Consider the following 20682-nt stretch of genomic DNA (forward strand, 5'->3'; position numbering starts at 1 on the left):
ATATGGGACGCCAGGAGAACCAACCATGATCCGTCCTAGTTTAGTACATGCAAGGCAAACGCCCAACTGCCTGGTCATTGCTTCGACTCCTACTCAAACTATTTCATCTTCTCAATTTCATTCATATAGAAGAGTCACTGAGACAATGTTTTAAGAGGTTTTTTTATTTTGGCCACACCATTGACAATCAGGGGTAACTCCTGGCTATGCACTCAGAAATCACTCCTGGCTTGGGGGACCATATGGAATGCCTGGGGATCAAACCTCAGTCTGTCCTAGGCTAGTGCTTGCAAGGCAAACACCTTACCTCTAGCATCACCACCCAGGTCCCATGTTTTAAGAGTTTTTTCCAATTGCAATGAAGTTGGAATTCATGCCTTTCTGTTTTGAATGATATATGAGGTTCATTTTTACCCTATTAAATTTAAGTGCTCTCTTTAAATCTTGTTTTTAAGTTTTATTATAAAAGAATTTTATGGGGTCACCCTTTCAATATCAACAAATACATAATTCTCCTTCAGTTTGCTAATATGATGAATCATGCTGATTTTCTCATGTTGCCTATTTGAACTATTCCTGAATTCTTACAAGCACTCGATTTGCTTAGAGTGTACCATCCATTTAATGCAGTGTCATATTCTGTTTGCTAATATTGCATGTTGGTCTATATTCAGAATTAAGGCAGATTTATCATTTTAGACTATATTTTATTACATTTCAATTTTTTGGTATTATATTCTAAAAACATATTGAGGAATTCTGTTGGATATGCTATGCAAAACTCATTCTTTCTGTGCCTTTTTATAAATTTGAAAATTATTAGGTTATAAATAGCCAAAAGAAAGCATCTCATTCAGCATCCAGTACATAATAGATGCCCAATAAGTTATAACAACTTATTCTATAAGTTATTAAGAAGAGTATTGACTTAGTTTGTTCTATCTTAAGTTCTAGAACCTTCTGACAGATACTCCTGACCTCAAACTACTACAGAAATTGGTCATTAGTGGGGCTTCTTGTATCTGAAATTTATGTTGATAAATCAACCTACTGAATATAAATTCCAAGTACTACTACTCATACCACCTCCACCATTATTGAAAAGCTCCAATTAAATGACATATATATATGAAATATATATATATATATATGAAATTCAGTTCACATTTGGCACTGTGGACCTACTGAAGTCTCTGCACCTATACTCTGGCTCTGCATGTGAATTTCTCAATTTAGCCTCTTAAATGGCTTAAAGTCAATCGCCATCAAATTATGAGGTCACTGGATACGAATCCATTGTGACTAAGCCTACTACTGTTGATTAATAAATGTTGTAAGAAATAAAAATCTTCTGAGAATTATGTTATGGGTGATTGTCCTTCCACTGTAACTTTACCTTGTCCTCTTTCTTTGCATCTTTGTTCTCATAATTAAAAATTTTTAAAAATTTAAAAAATAAAAATAAGAAAAAAAAGAAATAAAAATCATACTACTATGGGGCTGGAGGGATTTCATAAAGGGCTGGAGTGACACCAAGTGTTTCCACATGTGCCCCCAAACCAAAAAATAAGCCAAAACAAAGCAGAATGATCCTACCCAGACTTACACAAGGAAGTCTTATCTGCCTCTGCCAGTTCCCCCTATGCTCTGCCTCTCATTGGTGTAATTTTCTTATGTCAATTAACACCCATTGTCTCCCTTAATCACAAAATGTTCAGGATCTTAATCAGCATTTGGTCTATCTAATTGTTTTATTCCCACTACTATTCTAGAAGCCCATATTGGGACAAGCCCACTGATAGGGAACTCGCTACCCATTTAAGGAGGCATTTCTTCTTTGGAATCCTAGAATCTCTATAATGTTCACACACACAGTAAACATAATGTCTATAGTCATAGCTATCGAGAGTGACTTTCCTGAAAGTGTTTCATAAAAATTTCATCCGGTGTCAACAACTCCACTTCATACGTTACCAGGCACATAGCATACCTTCAAAATGTATTTACTGAACGTGGAAACACTTTGTGGGAAAGCCAAGAAATGGGGAAAGGCGTCAGCATGTAGAAGCTGATCCATCTATCCATGCTAACCTCATATTAAAAGCCCTTAAAACCAATCAACCCAAATGCAAGCAAAAACATTTTTGTGACTCCTTCCCACCTGGAGTCATTAATTTTAGCAAATCTTTCTCTAGAAAAGACTCTCAAAGAGTCACCCCCAGACCAGTCCCAAAATCATAACCTAGGAACCCATTAGAGATGCCAATCTGGGGGACTTCTCCCTGACTGAATTAGGGGTTCTGGGAGTAGGGCCAGTAGCCTGGCTATAATAGGCACCCTGGTTGATGCTGATTGTTACACCTTAAGAACCGTTGTGTTAGAAGAATAGAAGAAATAATAGAATCAGACTAGTCTCTGTCTTCATGCCCCTGGCTATCTGGGTCAGCATGTGGGACACAGCCTAAGACATGGGGATAGTTATCAGGGGACAAGCTATGCAAAATGTGGAGTCCTAGAAACCAAAGCTCTCACCCACCGACCCCACACACAGAGCCCTCTGGATGGGGCTTTGGATTACCACCTACTTATACCAGTTCAGTCCCTTCAAGAAAACAACATATAATAGCAGGTGGGGCCGGGCGGTGGCGCTGGAGGTAAGGTGCCTGTCTTGCCTGCGCTAGCCTAGGACGGACCGTGGTTCGATCCCCCGGCGTCCCATATGGTCCCCCAAGAAGCCAGGAGCAACTTCTGAGCGCATAGCCAGGAGTAATCCCTGAGCGTCACAGGGTGTGGCCCAAAAACCAAAAAAAAATAAAAAAATAAAAAAATAATAGCAGGTCCCAGCCTGGTTGCCCAATAAGTGCCCTTCCCCAGCCACTGGAGCTCCACAGTCTATCAGAGAGGGTGGACATGTCAGTCAAATAGAAAAAGGTCCGACAAATGCAGAAGAGTGAGTGAGTGAGCATGGCCAGTGAAGCCAGCACTGCAAGGGATGAAGTGAGAATTTCTTGGAGGAGTAGGATGGATGGAGACAGGAGATGAGGAGATCCAGCTTATTCATACACCAAAGCATGTTAGGGGAGCTACAGATAATGCAGCAAAGTGTGGAAGGTTTGAGAGCAGCGAACATGAGAGGAAGGAGGCCAGGACTTTATCCTGAGAATGAGGAACCAGGGCAGGACAGTGTGATGAGAACCAGCCTTTCCAGATGGGAGTCTTAGAGGTGCTACTTAAGACAGAGATGCAGAAATAGATGCAAAGTGGCAGCTGTTTCTCTTCTCCAGGTACAAACAATGGGGGGGCGGGGCTTCAGGTGAGAATAGGATTAAAGAACCAAAGCAGAAAGAAAAGCACAGCGTCCATGCCCCACCACGTCCCTGACTGGTCCAATCCCAATTCCCCCACCTCGCCTCCTAACTCATTCAGTGGCCTTTTCTCTTCTTTAACGTTTCTTTCTGCTACAGGTCTTTGCACAAACCTCCCCTTGTTTCAAATGTCCCCCAAGCCTGAGTGCACCTGCGTCATGCTTCATTGTCCTTCAGATTGTGTGCTCAGACCCTTTCCCAGGGTAGCCTCCAATTACAATCAGGACCCCGGGTTATTACCTTCTGAGGACTGATGGGGTCTCGGTAGGAAGCTCCCCCACCAGCCGCAGGAACTGAGCATGTGAATGTAAGCCTGTGTGCGTGTGTGTGAGTATGTTGAGTGTATGGGAGAGTGTGTGTATACATGCTCTTCTGTACCCCAAGTCATCAGCTAGGGTCCTGACTGGCAATTGCCTGTCTGCTTAATCAGCTAAGTGTACATCAGCAGTGCCCAGGAAATGGAACCCCCAACCTCAGGAAGAAAAATGAGCTTGGACTAGTATTGGCTCAGGGAGGAGCCAGGATGTAGTAACAGAGTTCAGAATCTGAGATAAGACCCAGGAGAGACTGTGGCAAAAAAAAAAATGAAGGAAGGTGGTGCCAGACCAGAACTCAGAGCATATCTATCTCTTAAGAGTCTGGTCACAAACAAAAAAGTGAAAGATCACTCTGGGGTCAGAGAGATAATTCAAAGGGCAGAGAACGGAATTTACATTCAGGATGCCTGGGTTTGATCCAAGGTACCGCTTTATTCCTTGAGCACTACTGGAAGTCATCCTTAGCACAGAGCCACATGTAACCCCTAAACACAAAGAGGAAGGAAGGAAGGAAGGAAGGAAGGAAGGAAGGAAGGAAGGAAGGAAGGAAGGAAGGAAGGAAGGAAGGAAGGAAGGAAGGAAGGAAGGAAGGAAGGAAGGAAGGAAGGAAGGAAGGGAGGGAGGGAGGGAGGGAGGGAGGGAGGGAGGGAGGGAGGGAGGAAAAGAAGGAGGGAGGGAAGGAAGGAAGGAAGGAAGGAAGGAAGGAAGGAAGGAAGGAAGGAAGGAAGGAAGGAAGGAAGGAAGGAAGGAAGGGAGGGAGGGAGGGAGGAAAGGAAGGAGGGAGGAAGGAAGGAAGGAAGGAAGGGAGGGAGGGAGGGAGGAAAGGAAGGAGGGAGGAAGGAAGGAAGGAAGGAAGGAAGGAAGGAAGGAAGGAAGGAAGGAAGGAAGGAAGGAAGGAGGGAGGGAGGGAGGGAAGGAAGGAAGAGAGGGAAGGAGGGAAGGAAGGAAGAGAGGGAGGGAGGGAAGGAGGGAAGGAGGGAAGGAAGGAAGGAAGGAAGGGAGGGAGGAAAGGAAGGGAGGGAGGGAGGGAAGGAAGTAGGGAAGAAGGGAAGGAGGGAAGGAAGGAGGGGGAAGAGGAAGGGAAGGGGTAAGAAGGGAAGGGAGGAAAGGAGGGAGGAAGGAAGGGAAGGAAGAAAGGAGGAAAGAATGAAGGAGAGGGTGGAAGGGAAAGAAAGAAAGAAAGAAAGAAAGAAAGAAAGAAAGAAAGAAAGAAAGAAAGAAAGAAAGAAAGAAAGAAAGAAAGAAAGAAAGAAAGAAAGAAAGAAAGAAAGAAAGAAAGAAAGAAAGAAAGAAAGAAAGAAAGAAAGAAAGAAAGAAAGAAAGAAGGAGGGTGGGAGGGAGGGAGGGAGGGAGGAGGGGAGGGGAGGGGAGGGGAGGGGAGGGGAAGGGTAGGGGAAGGGGAAGGGGAAGGAAGGAAGGAAGGAAGGAGGGAGGGAGGGAGGGAGGAGGGGAGGGAGGAGGGAGGGAGGGAGGGAGGAGGGAGGAAGGAAGGAAGGAAGGAAGGAAGGAAGGAAGGAAGGAAGGAAGGAAGGAAGGAAGGAAGGAAGGAAGGAAGGAAGGAAGGAAGGAAGGAAGGAAGGAAGGAAGGAAGGAAGGAAGAAAGAAAGAAAGAAAGAAAGAAAGAAAGAAAGAAAGAAAGAAAGAAAGAAAGAAAGAAAGAAAGAAAGAAAGAAAGAAAGAAAGAAAGAAAGAAAGAAAGAAAGAAAGAAGAAAGAAAGAAAGAAAGAAAGAAAGAAAGAAAGAAAGAAAGAAAGAAAGAAAGAAAGAAAGAAAGAAAGAAAGAAAGAAAGAAAGAAAGAAAGAAAGAAAGAAAGAAAAGAGAAGAGAAGAGAAGAGAAGAGAAGAGAAGAGAAGAGAAGAGAAGAGAAGAAAAGAAAAGAAAAGAAAAGAAAAGAAAAGAAAAGAAAAGAAAAGAAAAGAAAAGAAAAGAAAAGAAAAGAAAAGAAAAGAAAAGAAAAGGGGCCGGGCGGTGGCGCTAAAGGTAAGGTGCCTGCCTTGCCTGCGCTATCCTTGGACGGACCGCGGTTCGATCCCCCGGTGTCCCATATGGTCCCCCAAGCCAGGAGCAACTTCTGAGCACATAGCCAGGAGTAACCCCTGAGCGTTACTGGGTGTGGCCCAAAAACCAAAAAAAAAAAAAAAAAAAAAAAAAGAAAAGAAAAGAAAAGAAAAGAAAAGAAAAGAAAAAGAGACACCATAAGGCAGAGGAGCAGAATTTCAGTTACATGGCCTTGCGACTACAATTGCTCCTTGCTCAGAGCTGGAGGTGGGTCCTATCTCCCAGGCCTGTCCTAATGATCCAGTTACATTGGCTCCCAGCAAGGCTCCTCCCTATTGTGCAGCTGAGTCACCTCAGGCATCCTCAGAGGGAGAAAGGAGGGTGGCAGGGGCTGGGGAGAGAGCCCTGGTTTGGACAATTAGGTCAGCTTCGTGGGAAGGAAATCTGTGATTCATGGAGAACAGAACAGACTGCAGAGAGCCAGGAGCCCCTGGAAAGAGGCCATGATGCACAGGCCAGGCCGCACAGCTGGAGAGAAGAAAGGAGCAAGGATGAGGGCAGATGGGCTGGGCCATGAGGGAGACAGCGAGCAGGGTCCACAGCAGCTTAGCCCTTGGAGCAGGCTTATAGGCCAAAGGAAAAGAGGCAGGAGGGAGGGGACTCAGAAGGCAGAGAGAGAGGAATCGAAGATAATGGAGCAAGAAGCTTGACCCCCAAATAGAGCCTGTGACCCAAGTCCCAGTCCTTTAAATGACTTCATCCGAGGGACAGGAGATTGTCAAGATTTATTTGGGATGGAATGCATCTGATCAAACAGCTACATTTTGATGGAAAGCAATGACTTGTAGATTCTGCTCTAGCCAGTTTGGAAGAGAAAGAAATTGGAGCCCTGTTTCACCTCTGGATTTAGGTTTCTGCTCCTGCCAACCCAAATGCTTGGGGTCAGCTTTATGGGTGAGTGGCCCACACCCAGATAAGGAACATGCATGTAAGAATCTGTTCTGAGTTTCATGCTTGGTCAATGACATCTTGGAATTCTCTCTCACTCTCTCTGAAGTGAGGGTGTCACCCAAGCAAGGCTCATGGGGCCACTTCCAGTGATTCGAAGCCAATCAGACCCACATTTCAATGCTAGGCTGAGGATACTGCAGTGTTAGGGACCATCCAAGACACTCCAGCAGTGAGCAGAGGACCAAGTGGGGTCAGAGATTGAACCAAGCCACTGAAACTCCTCTTTGTTTTGTTCCTAGACCACACCTGGTAGTTCTCAGGGTTGTTCCTGACTCTGTGCTCAGGGATCAGTGCTCAGAGGTCAGTACTGGCAGGCTCAGAGAATAATATGGAATGACAAAGATTGAACTTGGGTCATTCATGTGCAAGGCAAGCATTTTACCCACTGTACTGTGTTTCTCTCTCTACTATCCCCTGCAGTGAAATTCTTTATAACTCATTAAACAAAGGATCCCCTAGGTCCCTTGCACCAAGCCCTGCAGATTCTGTAACAGGTCCTAAAAACCAGCCAGTGCTGAAAGTAGGGGTGAGGGCAGGGGGAGCTGGGATGTGATTATTTCCAATAGTTGTCCTAGATTTATAAAAGCTGCCCTGCAAGGCAAAGGCAGGACCCAACCAGCTCTGTACTCAGAAGTCTGGTCAGAGTAGTTTGCAGCTCAGCAGCAGTCAAGCCAGTGCTCCCCTGACCCTGCCTCTCGAGGGTCTGCCCTTGGGATCATGAGCAAGTGAGGGAGTGAGAAGGTGGGCCTAGATTGTCTGCCTTCAAATCCATATTGCCATTCCTTTGGGATTCTGGGTGAATTGCTACACTCCCTGTGCTTTGTTTCTACTCTGGAGAATAGGGTAAGTCCAACACCACCGACTCACCATTGTGAGAATAACACAGGAGAACACAGGGACAGCACCAAGCCAGTCTCATGCAGCAGCAGCTGTTATCACCCTTGCCAGCAATGCAGACCCCGGGAAAATAAACCCAAAGGTTGGGGAGGATGGGAGAATCGAGTCATATCTCCCCTAAAGTCTAGGGTGACAGAGTTGCAAAGAAAAGAGGGTACGAGGAAAAGACAGATTCTGAAAATAAAGTATTAGGGCCATCTGCTCTCCTTTTATCATGTCAGCAATCTCACTCTGGAATGATCTGTCGTGCAGAATCAGACGGTGCCCCAAGACTGCTGAAGCATTCAGAGACGGTTGTGCCCTATCTTCCCATCCCCATCTCCAGCCTCACTGCAAGCTCCTTGGCGGCAGGCACCTCAGCAGCTGACACCCCAGGGAACAGCCAGGCCTGCCTATACACAGCCTGGGCTACTTCCTTTCACCTTGGCAAGCCAGCACCTGGATGCTGTGTGCCTGGCACAGCTCATGTGGCAGAGAACGCTGGGAGGGTGCAACAGAAGGTCCAGCTTGCTGCCTCTCTCGCCTTCCCCCGGGGTAGGTCCATCTGTCGAGCTGCAGAAATCCTTCTTGCCCACTGCCCACCCCAAAGCCCAGTCCTCCAGGCTGGCAATGAAATGCCTTCAGTGGTGCCCAGAATATTGACAGCACCCTCCACCCCGCCACCCTCCAGCTCCACTCCATCGTCTGGAGGCGGTGATAGCAAAGTGAAGGAGGGTGGCAGGGAGGAGTGAGGAGAGGGGGAAAGGGGATGAAGAGGAGGTGGGAGGACCTGGGGCAGTTTGTGGGAACAAAGCCGGCTGCAGCAGACGCAGAATCCTTCCTGCCGGGGAAGCGGCCGCCTTCCCCACTGATAACTTAATGACTCTGGCACATTTTCATCAGCCCAACTTGGAGTACGCTGTGGGTATCTGAGCCAGTGGTTTCCAAGAGACTGAAAGCAGGGACGGAAAGCAATTACGGGATGAGCGTCCAAAAGACAAAGGAGAGCCTTGGGAGCCACCTGGGTGCATCTCCTTCCCAGTTCTGCCGTGTGGCACCAGGTACAGTCCCCCAGGGTGAGCACATGGCTGCAGTCCTCTGTCGTTCCTCACTTTGGTTTGTAAAATTCCCCCCTCAGAAGCTCCCTTGTATACCCCATCAGTAAGTGGATAACCCTACACAACCTCACACTGGCTCCTTCGTCCCATTTTACAGATAAAACTGAGTTAGAGAAAGCTGAAGATCTGGTCTACAGGCAGAGTCAGGCCTGGCTGATTGAGAGATTCACTCAGCCTTCTTGGTGCCACCTCTCCTGGGCCCTAGGACTGAGTTCTGAGACCTCTGTCCTCAACATCACCAGAGCTGGGCCTATGAAGAGCACCAGTAGGGGAGTGAGGGTGAGGAGTGAAAAGTCCTACAGGACTGAAAGCAGATGCAGAGCCACTCATCTTTTCTATTGAGGTCCTGCCCCAGTTCCCCATCACTGGTTGGTCCTGCCTATACCGCCATATTGTCCCATCATATATACCCCACAACTGGGCCTACAAGTAGAGCCACATCCTGCCTGCTAAGGTTCCAGTGCACTGAGACTCACAGCCTGCAGATGGTTCAAATTAGAACCCCTCAACCTATACCTCTCCCAACAAACCCCATTTTCTCCCTGCAGACCCCTCTGCCAGATGGAGGATCAATCACAACTGAGCCATGGTGCGTGTTCAAGGTTGGGCATTAGTCTCCCAGCTCTCAAAAATGCGCAGATTTATCTTGCAAGCCCCTGCTGCTCTGCTGAGCTCAGTAGACAGACGGAGCTTCTAGGCAGCCCTGGTCCCACCATAAACATCGGTACAAGAAGCATCCCCTGGGCAAGTCCAGCTATGCTTTACCCATAAGTCCCCTGCTTCTACCTCACATCCACCATACCTGGTCCAAGAAGCCAGCAGCATGGGGGCTCACTAGAATCTTGGGGTACAACCCTGATTGTGAGGCTAATCCACCTCCTGCACTCCCATTTGTAAAGTAAAAAGTTGGGGTCAAATGGCCTTAAAGTCCTCCCATATTAGCCTTCAAGACTCCGTTTTCAGGGCCTGGAAGACAGCCTCAAGGGCTAGAGCACATGGCTTGCATGTACAAAGGGCCAAGTTTGATTCCCAGGACCAGGTGGCACACCGAGTACAACCAAGGTGCTTATAGTGACCAACGACACCACTGAGTCTGAGCATTGAACTATCTGGCTGCATTTATGGGTAGTGTGAAAAAGAGCCCTTAGACATCCCCTTCCCCAAAACACTACACAGGAGACTCCAAAACAAAACAAGGCAGTGTTTTTTCTGAGTCTTCCAAGATCCTTGCATTTTTGTTTTGCTTTGGGAGGGGTTTCACACTTGACAGTGCTCAAGGATCACTCCTGGCAGGTTTGGAGGACAAAATGAGGTGCTGGGGATGAAACCTGGGTTGGCTGCGTGCAAAGCAAAAGTTCTGCACTATCTGCACTATAGCTCTTGCTCCACATGCCTACGTCTTCTGAAACAATTATTTCCTTGACTTGTAAGAGAATTTTCATCATCAAATCTTCCTTAGGTCTGCTTATGCCCCCTGCCCAGCCCCAGCATTGTATCCCTGTCACCATTTCTCCTTCCAAATCATCCTTGATTCCTGCTGTTGGTGTTGATTCAGGGTTTTTGTTGTTGTTGTTGTTTTTGTTGTTAATTTTGTGGGGAAGGCTTGGAGGGGGTCACACTTGGAGGTGGTCAGAGGCTATTGCTAAATCTGTGCTCAGAAGTGATCCTAGCAAGGCTCAGTGGTCCCTATCAGGGATTCAAACCAGGGTCAGCTGCATGTGAGTAATCCCCATACTGTGTCTCTGACCTCATTGATTACTGCTATAAATAGGATTCTTCTAGAAAGGAAAAGGGGGCTGGAGGAGCAGTGGGGGAAGAGCACACACACCTCAAGGCCTGGTACTGATCTGTACCAGAAATGAGCTCAGAGCCACAACCAACCTCAAAGACATGAGGGGTCTGGGTCTTTAAAGAGGGAGAGTGTCCTGCTTATTTTAAGAATGTGCTCCAACCAAGAGTAGCTCCCAGCTTGAAAACAGACAAACTGAGATACACTGCAAATCTTTCATTTCCGAATACTCTATAAGCTGGCCTGGAGCTATAGCAGAGAAACTCAGGGACTCCTAAATCCCCTCCACAAAGCAAGCAAGGCATGTGTCAGAGAAACTCTTTCTTGTCCTGCTGAGGAACAAGTGAACAGAGTTCTGGAGAAATCTTCTGAGACTGGCTCATTGATTGGGGGGTGTTGGGCAAACTCTGTCACCTTACCAGTCCTCAATTTCCTGATCTATAAAGTAAAGGGTCAGAACTGTTTGGAATTTGCATAGATGTGGTGAGAACTGGATGCATCCATCCTGCTAAAATCACTGAATGTGTTGCAGTACATAAATTTGTCCTGCTTATATCCATATGGTCCAGTTATTAGTTTACTTTGATCAGATGCTCTCCTTAGTCTTGGGACCTCCAGCAGTCAAGGCAGAGTATACACTGGGGGCCCAATTTAGGTGTCTACTAAAGACCATTCTCAACTTGAGTTAAAGGAGAAATAAATACCAACTAAGCTTATTTTGGCAGTCAATAAGTTTATTGTTTTTATACCTAGTCTTACTCAACCCTCTTAGAAACCCTCTAAGGTTCATCTGCTTGTCTTTGTGGAACACGTAAAAAGACCAAGTCCTTCAGGGCACAGGGTGACATCACAAAAACTCGAATCCTTGACTTAAAAACGCTCATTCTCAAAGGGACTGTCTTATATTACAGCATATAAAACCATTTTTAATTCTACATTCAAAATGGCTAAAAGGGGCATGAAAGAGAGTATAGTGGGTAAGGCAATTCCTTTCCATATCACTAACCCTAGCTCAATCCCTAGAACATCTATGGTCTTCTGATCACTACAGGAAGTAATCCCTAAGCACAGAGCAGGAAGTAACCCCTGAGCACCAACAATTACAGCCTCCAAACAAAATCAAATGAACAAGAAATAATTATAAAAATAAGCATTATTGGGGGCCAGAAAGATAGCATGGAGGTAAGGCATTTGCCTTGCATGCAAAAGGTCGGTGGTTCAAATCCCAACATCCAATATGGTCCTGTGAGACTGCCAGGAGCAATTTCTGAGCATAGAGCCAGGAGTAACCCCTGAGCACTACTGGGTATGACCCAAAAACAAAAACAAAAACAAAACAAAACAAAAAGGCATTATTGTCCACCTTCCCAGAGAATGTAACAAAGAAAAGTAACAAAGCCAGAGCCATTATTAAGGCTCAAATTGCAATTGGAGGTGTGGGGGGGGGGCACATACACATATATATGTTCACATGTGTCAGGAAGAGAGAATCCTAGAATATAAAACAAAGCAAAATGGAAGCTATATCTGAGAAGAAAAATGATGGTGATCTTTGTTTCCCTTTGTGTAGACCTGTCGTTCCTAATTTTACAAAAATAAGAATGTCTACAATGTTCTTCTCTAACTGTGTTGGATCATCCATATCTTAATAGAAATCATATGCCACAAAGTTTGCATCAAGGAACAGCCAGCTGAGGAAGAGGCTCCAGCTGAGTGAGAAAATAATTCAAGAGGGCATGGGTTATAATCCAGAAAAGGCAAACCTAGTCACTAACTGGGTGAGATTCTAGAAAGTGAAGGAGGTACGAGGCAGCCAGAATGGACCAAGAAAGAAGAGTAATGTAGTATGAGGACCTCAGAGAGAAAACTTGGGCCTCTCCCTAACCCTGGTCCACCCAGCCCTGCTGAGACCCTAGCCACCTGATGACATTGAAATATTTCAACAGACCAGTTTTGCTTTATCCCACACATTCACCTTTGGGGAAAGCAAGCCCCAACCAGAAGCCTGCTGGAACCACACACCCTCCATTTTTATTGCCTGAAGCTTGTCCCACCCCACCTCTGCCACACTTCATGGACCTACAAGACAAAACCATAGGGATGGAGTTGGTGTCCCTGCAGAGACTGGGCAGCCAGCCTAAAGGCTATTGACTGGGCTGTTCCACTACAACTCAAAACTGAAACATGTGAGCTTCAGATAGGGTAGGGCCTTCATGCCCTCTAATGCAAAGCAAAACAAGAACTAAACAAAGCTGCGATTGTCATCTGATTGTCTCTGCATTCAGGTAAGAGAAAAACAAATTTTAGATGGTTGAGGTCAAGCAGATTTTCTGCAGCTGCCTGGGTTTCAGGCTGTGCATAACCCCACGCATGGATCCAACCACCCCTGCAGGGCAGAGTTTCCATAAATACCCACAGTCCCATGCACTTGTCTCCAGGGAGAAGCAACTCATTGATCAGCTTTTTTCCATGAGAACAGCAGCCCTGAGTGGAGGAAGGAATTCAGACAGCGAAGAGGGTCTGAGATTTGGGTCTCCTCACATTTTGAATGAGGGAATTAATACTAGAGCTGCTGAGGGATAGAATCAGAACTCGAACCTTGATGTTTGCCTTTCACCCTTCTCCTTGCAGCTTACCAACACCAAGACATTTAAGAGCCTAACCCTGATATTGGTCCAAGTAGACAGTCCCCACCATGAGTTTCTAGAAGTGACACAACAATGTGAGGGGCCCCATGTTTAGCCACAGGCCACATGATCCAAATACACATTCATGGGATGTAGATGAGGGGACAGTCATTTCTGATGGATGTGGGTGCTGAATCCACAGCATCTCACCTGAGGTGAAGACACCTGCCAGACTCAGATGTGAGCCTTGCTTCCAGCAGGCCTGTAGTCACATCTATTCACCTTTTTCAATGATCCACCCAACTGTCCCACTTTGAGATGGGAGAAATTTTTTTTATGCATTTAAATTTTAAAAGCTCAAATGATAGAATCCATCCCTTGCACCTGACTCTAGCTAGCCAACCAAGCAAAGAAAGCTGTCTGGAAAGAGTGTCAGCGCACACTCTTCCCAATCATTATTGGGAAGGGTTCCCAAGCAATACTGAGTGAGATATTGGACCACTCCTAGAATAACTTAGCCAATCAAGTACTGAACCATTTGGATAGCCTAATATTCAGGCCTAGAGATGTGATAGTCAAGCCTTGAAGAGCTGGGGGCCGCCAGAGACATACCTGGCAATACTGGGGTGGGGGGAAGATAGCATATGAGTGTATTTGTGTCAGGGACCAAACGTACAACTTATGAATGCCAGGTGTGTACTCCAGCTCTTTGAGTTCTCTCCCTGGCTCCTTATTCATTTCTTTTTAAAGCATAACTCCCCCCCCCTTTTTTTTCTTCCCTTCAACTCTCAGAAAAGCTCAGGGATAGGGCATTTAATCTACAATTTGAGTGCTGATATCCTGGACAGCATCAACCCTGGGTTGAAGAAAACAGGATCCTATCCCAGCTTTGGCATTAAGCAGCTGTTTCTGGACCTCGGTCAAGTAATTCTTTTCACCTCTTGAGCCTCAGTTTCTTCACCCAGGAGGTCAGCTGTCCCTGTTTTCCAGGTTAGTGCTGGGATTTGCAGAAACAGCAGAAGAAAAATGCTTAATGCAACACTTTGCAAGTTATGAGCACCTTGAGCAGGAGTTGGCCCCGTGATCAGAAAAAAAAAAAAAAAAAGAAAAGAAACCAAAGACAAGAGTAAGTGAGGATATAGAGTCCCTAGCCCCTTAAACACTGGAGGGTGTGAATGCAAAATGGGTGGCAGCAATGAAAACATCAATAGAAAAAAACTTATAGGTTCAACTAATGATGGGGAGGGTAAAGAGCAGGATGTATACATAAAAGAGAATTTTATTCTTCAGTTTCTTGATAGCCAAATGGATGAACCATGAAGACATTATACTAAGTGAGATGATTCTGTCACAGAAAGGCAAAGACTGCATGATTTCCCTTCAATGAGGTCAAATTGATAGCACCCAAGAAAGAAATGGTGTTGCCAAGGACTAGGAAAGGAGGGAGAGAGGAAATTGCTAACCAACAGGCAGAGAGCTTCCATCAAACATGACAAACCAGCTCCAGAGAGCTATTTACATCATGATGCCCCTCTGCAAAAATATGTAGTGGAAATTTGAAACTCTTGAGGGTGGGCAGCAGGTGAGGTCTCTTTCCATTGTAAACATTAATCAAGGTTTTTTTAATTAAAAAAAAAAAGAAACAGAGAAAGAGGAGCCGGAGTGCTGTAAAGTATCTGCAATGCGCATGTTAGCCTAGGATAGACCACAGTTCGATTCCCCAGTGTCCATTATGGTCCCTCAAGTCAGAAGCGATTTCTGAATACATAGGCGGGAATAACCCCTGAGTGTCACCGGGTGTGGCCCAAAAACAAAACAAAAAAAAGGGGGAAGAAACCTCCACAAACCAGTACCCAAGGCCTAGCAATAGCGCAAATAAGTGTTTTGGGGCCTCCCTCACTGGATCATGCTTAGAAACAGAAGGTTCTCCCTCCCCACCAGTAATCATCTCCTTACCATCACCACCTTCTTTCCTGTGATGCACTTTGAACAGAGGATAGAAATGTGGGTGTCCCATCAAGAGTCTCCCCACTGACACACACAGAAACTCTTCAGTTGGCAGCAGTTAGGAAGAGAAGTGATGTCTTTAAGTGGTTTTTAAAAACTCCCAGTGGCCTAAATCTAAGGATTTCTTGCATATGTCTATCCTCACTTATCATCTCACCTATAAAACGGGACTAATGATACTATTAGGATTTGAAGCTATCAAGTCAATTAAAGTCAAGCGAAGGATTGCTGAGTTCAATATTAGAGTGCTGAGATTTAAGTCAATGCTCAAAGAATTGAAAAGGAAAGACTAACGGGGCCACATAAGATAGAGGTGCAAGCCAGTGATTGTCTACAAGGTTCTTGGAGACTCTAGGATTTCCAGATGCAAATAAAAAGAGTGGACAATAAAAGTGCTGTGAGTTCTGAGGCCAGAAGTCTCCTTGTTTGAATGAAGTTGACTGGTCATTATCAAAAGTCAGTGTTCATGATTATCCCCCCAGGAACACTCCAAAACATTGGGTTAGATTTAGATGAAGGAAGTGTGGTATGAGAATTGGGTATCTGCATTTGAATAAACAGCTACGAGGTTGTCTGTATGCAGGTGACCCAGTTCCACGCTTTGGCCAACCCTGGCAGCCTTTTCCACAAAGTCACATTCAGGGGCTTTCCTTGTGGGCAATGAACACTTCTTTCAGCAAGAGAAGGAAAAGAACTTTAATCCTAAACTTAGTAAACTTCAGTATAATTAATTAAGGATGTGTTGCTTGCTGGGAAATTAAGTATTCCTCTACATGTATGCCATGGATTGGGTAAAAAATAAATTATGTCCAGATGATTTAAGATTTCTCTGAGATGGAATAAATTCAATGGCTGAGTGAAAGGCAGCAGAAAAACTATCCATCACCTGATGTTAGTAAGTAGATAGTATTTCAACCACCCATCTTGAAAGAGCTACTTGGGCTGAGAACATATAAGAACAACTATATTTAGGAATATACACTGAAAGGGTTAAATAAAGCACATCTGGAAAATGGATGCCACTTCTTCTCTTAAGTCTGTAAAGAGGAGATATCATTCAAAGTGGCCTCACATTTCCATAAACATCTGGAAAGATGGTGTGCGGATTGTATAGCTCAAACTATAAGGATGCAAAAAATGGCAGGGACTGCAACTCTGGAGAATAAAACTGAACTACTGCCTTGAGTAAATTTGTTATATTGAAGCCATATACTCTTGTATCTCTTTACTGAAATCCAATAGGGTCAAACCCAATAATTTATGGTGGGAGGAAGCTTCAAATGGATAAGCAGAAAGTGACCCAAACTCAGAACAGCATTGACATGGGAGTCTGGACAGGAAAGGAGGGGAAGTGGTATAAGGACACCTTAATGGCCAAAGACATGTCAGCCGACAAGGGTTGTGCTAAGAGCCCATGTATAAAATAAACACAAGAATATGTCTGAGTCACTTGACCTTGGTGCTACTTCCAGTGGGAGCACTAAATTTAAATGCAACTCTGGAAGGGAATTCAGAACAGGCCATCACCAGAGGCCAGAACATGTGGGATGAAATAAACTCAAAATTCAAAAAGGAGTTTCAGAGGGCCTCCAGTGGAGACCAAATGAATGATGTGTACTTGTTGGAAAAAGAGGCACAAACTCAAAGGGGGTCTGAAGGAGAGAGAAACTTCAGTCTCTATTACAGAAAACACAATCATTCATTACCCAGCTAGGATTATGGAAGAAAGGGCAGCTCATGGTAACACCATCCCGGGAGACATTCAAGGAGATGACCAGACACCTCTCCACTCAGGGCACCGTTGAGATTATTGAAAGCATTCCCTGCTCCATTCGGGAATGGGGGGTGGGCCTCATGACCTCACCAAAGGTCAAGTCTATCCCAAAGGATCACATGCCTGAAGGGCACCAGATAAAAATAAAGTCTATTAATCATGAAGCTGCCACACAATTTCCTTAGAGAGCCAAAAGAGAGAAGGGTGATCTACATAAGACCTTGCCCTGCCAAGGGAGGAAGAGGGAGTCAGAGTGAAGCTAGGGCCAAGAATCCAGGGGCTTAGCCTACACCAGGCCACTCATGAGGCGCCCCACACAACACAAGGTAAACAAGAGGAGGGAGAGACCCAGGAAACAGTGAAGGGCATAGAGCTCACACACACACAAAGCCACAGGAGTATAGAAGAGGGTAGGAGGCAAGGGCTTGGCACACAAAGAAGGGTGCAGGCAAGAGGAAGGAAGACTCCCACCTCGCTAGGGCAGGTGGTGGAGATAATGCATCAAGGCCTGCAAAGACAAAGAAGTGAAGGGGGGAAGAGAGGGGTGTGTGCGGAAGAAGAGCCCCTTCCCCAGAAATATGTGTCTGAGAACCCAATGAAAACAGGAGAGATACATGCCACAGAGACTGGCACACATCACAAAGACCAAGAACAATAAGAGCTGGCAGGGATGCGGGGAGAAAGGAACTCTCATTTACTGCTGTTGGGAATGCCACCTAGTCCAGCCTTTATGGAAAACAATATGGAGATTCCTCAAAAAACTGGAAATTGAGCTCCCATTGGATCTAGCCATACCACTCCTAGGGATAAACCCTAGGAACACAAAAATACAATACAAAAATCCCTTTCTCACACCTATATTCATCACAGCACTATTTACAATAACCAGACTCTGGAAGCAACCAAGATGCCCTTCAACAGATGAATGGCTAAAGAAACTGTGATACATATACACAATAGAATATTATTCAGCCGTCAGGAGAGATGAAGTCGTGAAATTTTTCTATACATTGATGGACATGGAAACTATTATGCTGAGTGAAATAAGTCAGAGAATAGTCTCACTTATCTATGAGTTTTAAGAAAGATAAAAGACATTGTAATATTGCCCAGAGATGAGGGCCAGAAAGACTGGCTCACAATATGAAGCTCACCTCAAGGAGGGGTGAGTGCAGTTAGAACCCTAACAACTACCATGACAATGTTAATGAGTGAGAGAAGTAGAATGCCTGTGTCGAATACAGGCAGGGGGTGTGGGTGGAGGGATATAGGGTGAATTGGTGGTGGCAATGTTGCACTGGTGAAGGGGGGTGTTCTTTTGTGACTAAAACCCAACTACAGTCATATTTGTAGTCACAGTATTTAAATAAAGATTAAAAAAAAGAAGAAGAAAGTGGGAGAGATGGCCAAGTTTGGAGACATAGCCAGGTTCACAGACAAACCATGGAGAATAAAGCATTTCAGGAGTGGCAGGCACTGGAGTCCCTGAGGCAGCCATGGGTATGCTGGACAACTGGACACTCTGTGCTGGTCTGATGGACCCTCCCCAGCACCAGTGTCCCCGAGCTCTGGTGTGCTAGGCTAGGAGGAAACAGAACAATGAACCTTTTTTCTAGAAGCAAGAGCTAGACACCTCCTAAAAGAGGAGGCCCCCATGTCCTGCTTTCTCTTTAGCTTTTGAGAGATGTCTGTGCATGATACCCAGATGGGGGCACAAAGTACCCCCCAAATTTTCTCTGACCAGCTGTCACCCTGGAGAAACTCAGAATCACTTCTTGTAATATAAAGAGGTCAGTTAAGAATAGTTGAAAATGGGCCCGGAGAGATAGCACAGCGGTGTTTGCCTTGCAAGCAGCCGATCCAGGACCAAAGGTGGTTGGTTCGAATCCCGGTGTCCCATATGGTCCCCTGTGCCTGCCAGGAGCTATTTCTGAGCAGACAGCCAGGAGTAACCCCTGAGCATCGCCGGGTGTGGCCCAAAAACCAAAAAAAAAAAAAAAAAAAAGAATAGTTGAAAATGGGGCCAGAGCGGTGGAGCAAGTGGTAGGGCATTTGCCTTGCATGTGCTAACCTAGGACAAACTATGGTTCAATCCCCAGGCATCTCATATGGTCCCCTAAGCCAGGAGAGATTTCCAAGCGCATAGCCAGGAGTAACCCCTGAGTGTCAAAGGGTGTGGCCCAAACCCCCCCCAAAAAGAAAACAAAACAAACAACAAAAAACAGTGGTTGGAAAGGCTCCATTTAGTGGCCAGTGTGTTCCCTAGTATGGTTCTACCTTGTTCTCCCCCACTTTTGTTGCCCCTGGCAAATGGTAGGGGTTCCTCCCCTCCAAACTACTGCACTTCTAGATAAGACAGAATCCCTGCATGTGCCCAAGGCTTCTGGGAATCACCCACAGTCTTGCTCCTTGCTCCATCTGCAGACTCAAAACCCACAGCACCAGGTGATCACCCATCCAAGAGACATTTCAGAAGGCAGCAAGAAAGACCGGAGGTGGACTGAGGGCCAATCAGTACACAGAGTTGCCACCAGAGAAAGATTCATCATATGTCCTCCGCAGGACAGGAGAGACGGAGGACATGAAAGGAAAACAAATGAAAAGTCACAGAAGCCAAGTACCTTCGCTGGAGAATTTTGAGTTATGCTTTTGTTTATAACTCTCTGAAATAGAGAAAAAGTCGAGGATGAATCTTGAGGAGATAGAGTAGAGGCACAATGGAGGAAAGGCACAAAAAAGAGATGAGGACACCACTAGAGTGGTGTGCAGGGTATCCAGGGTGGGCACCCCCCAACTTGCTTTCGCTTCATGCAACAGCAGTGGTGGCAGCAGTGGCAGCAGCATGAGGAAGCATGCAACTGGAATGCAGGCTGCAGAATATGCAGCACAGTGAAGGGTAGGACAAGCCTGGGCGGGGAGGCACATCTGCTTATACTTACTGTCACAGACGTACGGTTTGTCATGGTCTTCTTGAGAAGCAGCATCATGTCTCCGCCTGCCACCTGCAGAGCCACGGGCCTGGGGAGACACAGGAGTGAGAGGCTGATTATTTTGAGCAGCTTCTGAGCAAGTTCTCTGGGGGGGGTGGGGGGGGGCATGAGTGTCTCACTGCCCCCATCCCCATTTTCCTGAACTTTTTTTTTTTTTTTGGCTTTTTATCACACCCTGCAGTGCTCAGGGGTTACTCCTGGCTCTACGCTCAGAAATTGCTGCTGGCAGGCTCAGGAGACCATATGAGATGCCGGGATTCAAACCTCTGTTCTTCTGCATGCAAGGCAAACATCCTACCTCCATGCTATCTCTCCGACCCCATCTTCCTGCACTTATATTCCAGGCCAGGTATGTAACCCCCAAGTGATGTGGGTATCTAGCCTGTATCATCCCTTTTACTCTCCCATCCCCAAGAGGTTAGGACCAGTCTGCCATGTATAAATCAGGAGTTGGATACCCCATAGGGAAGAAATTACTTGTTCAAGGTCACTCTGTAATCAAATATAGTTAGGGCAAAGAATTGAGATGGCCATGCCCATATAACCCGAGTTTTATGTTCTACCTACTTGCACCCCATCAGTGACCCTCCCCTTTCCCCATGCACTCAAGAAGTGTAGGTCTATATGGGGTGGGGGCAGGTAGTCAGTCTCCTCCGGGCTCCTGTATTCACACCAGCCCCTCAAGAGCTAGTTTGGCATGGCCTGCCAGCTTAGGGCAAGACCCAATCATGTGGGGTGCATCCCTCCACTGTTGGGTACACAGAAAGAAAGGTGCACCAAAGACTCACAGTGCCAGGCCGCTGACTCTA

General features: G+C 45.9%; 1 protein-coding gene across 1 annotated transcript in view; it reads right to left on the minus strand.

Annotated features, from left to right (window-relative positions):
* The window catches only part of DPF3 (double PHD fingers 3), a 298015-nt gene that overhangs the window by 91892 nt on the left and 185441 nt on the right, over positions 1–20682 (minus strand). The window contains exon 6 of the mRNA XM_049770448.1: positions 19823–19901. Coding sequence (XP_049626405.1) covers positions 19823–19901 — 79 coding nt within the window. The remainder of the gene's footprint in view (positions 1–19822; positions 19902–20682) is intronic.

This window comes from Suncus etruscus, chromosome 3, assembly GCF_024139225.1.
Source record: "Suncus etruscus isolate mSunEtr1 chromosome 3, mSunEtr1.pri.cur, whole genome shotgun sequence".
NCBI lineage: Eukaryota > Metazoa > Chordata > Mammalia > Eulipotyphla > Soricidae > Suncus > Suncus etruscus.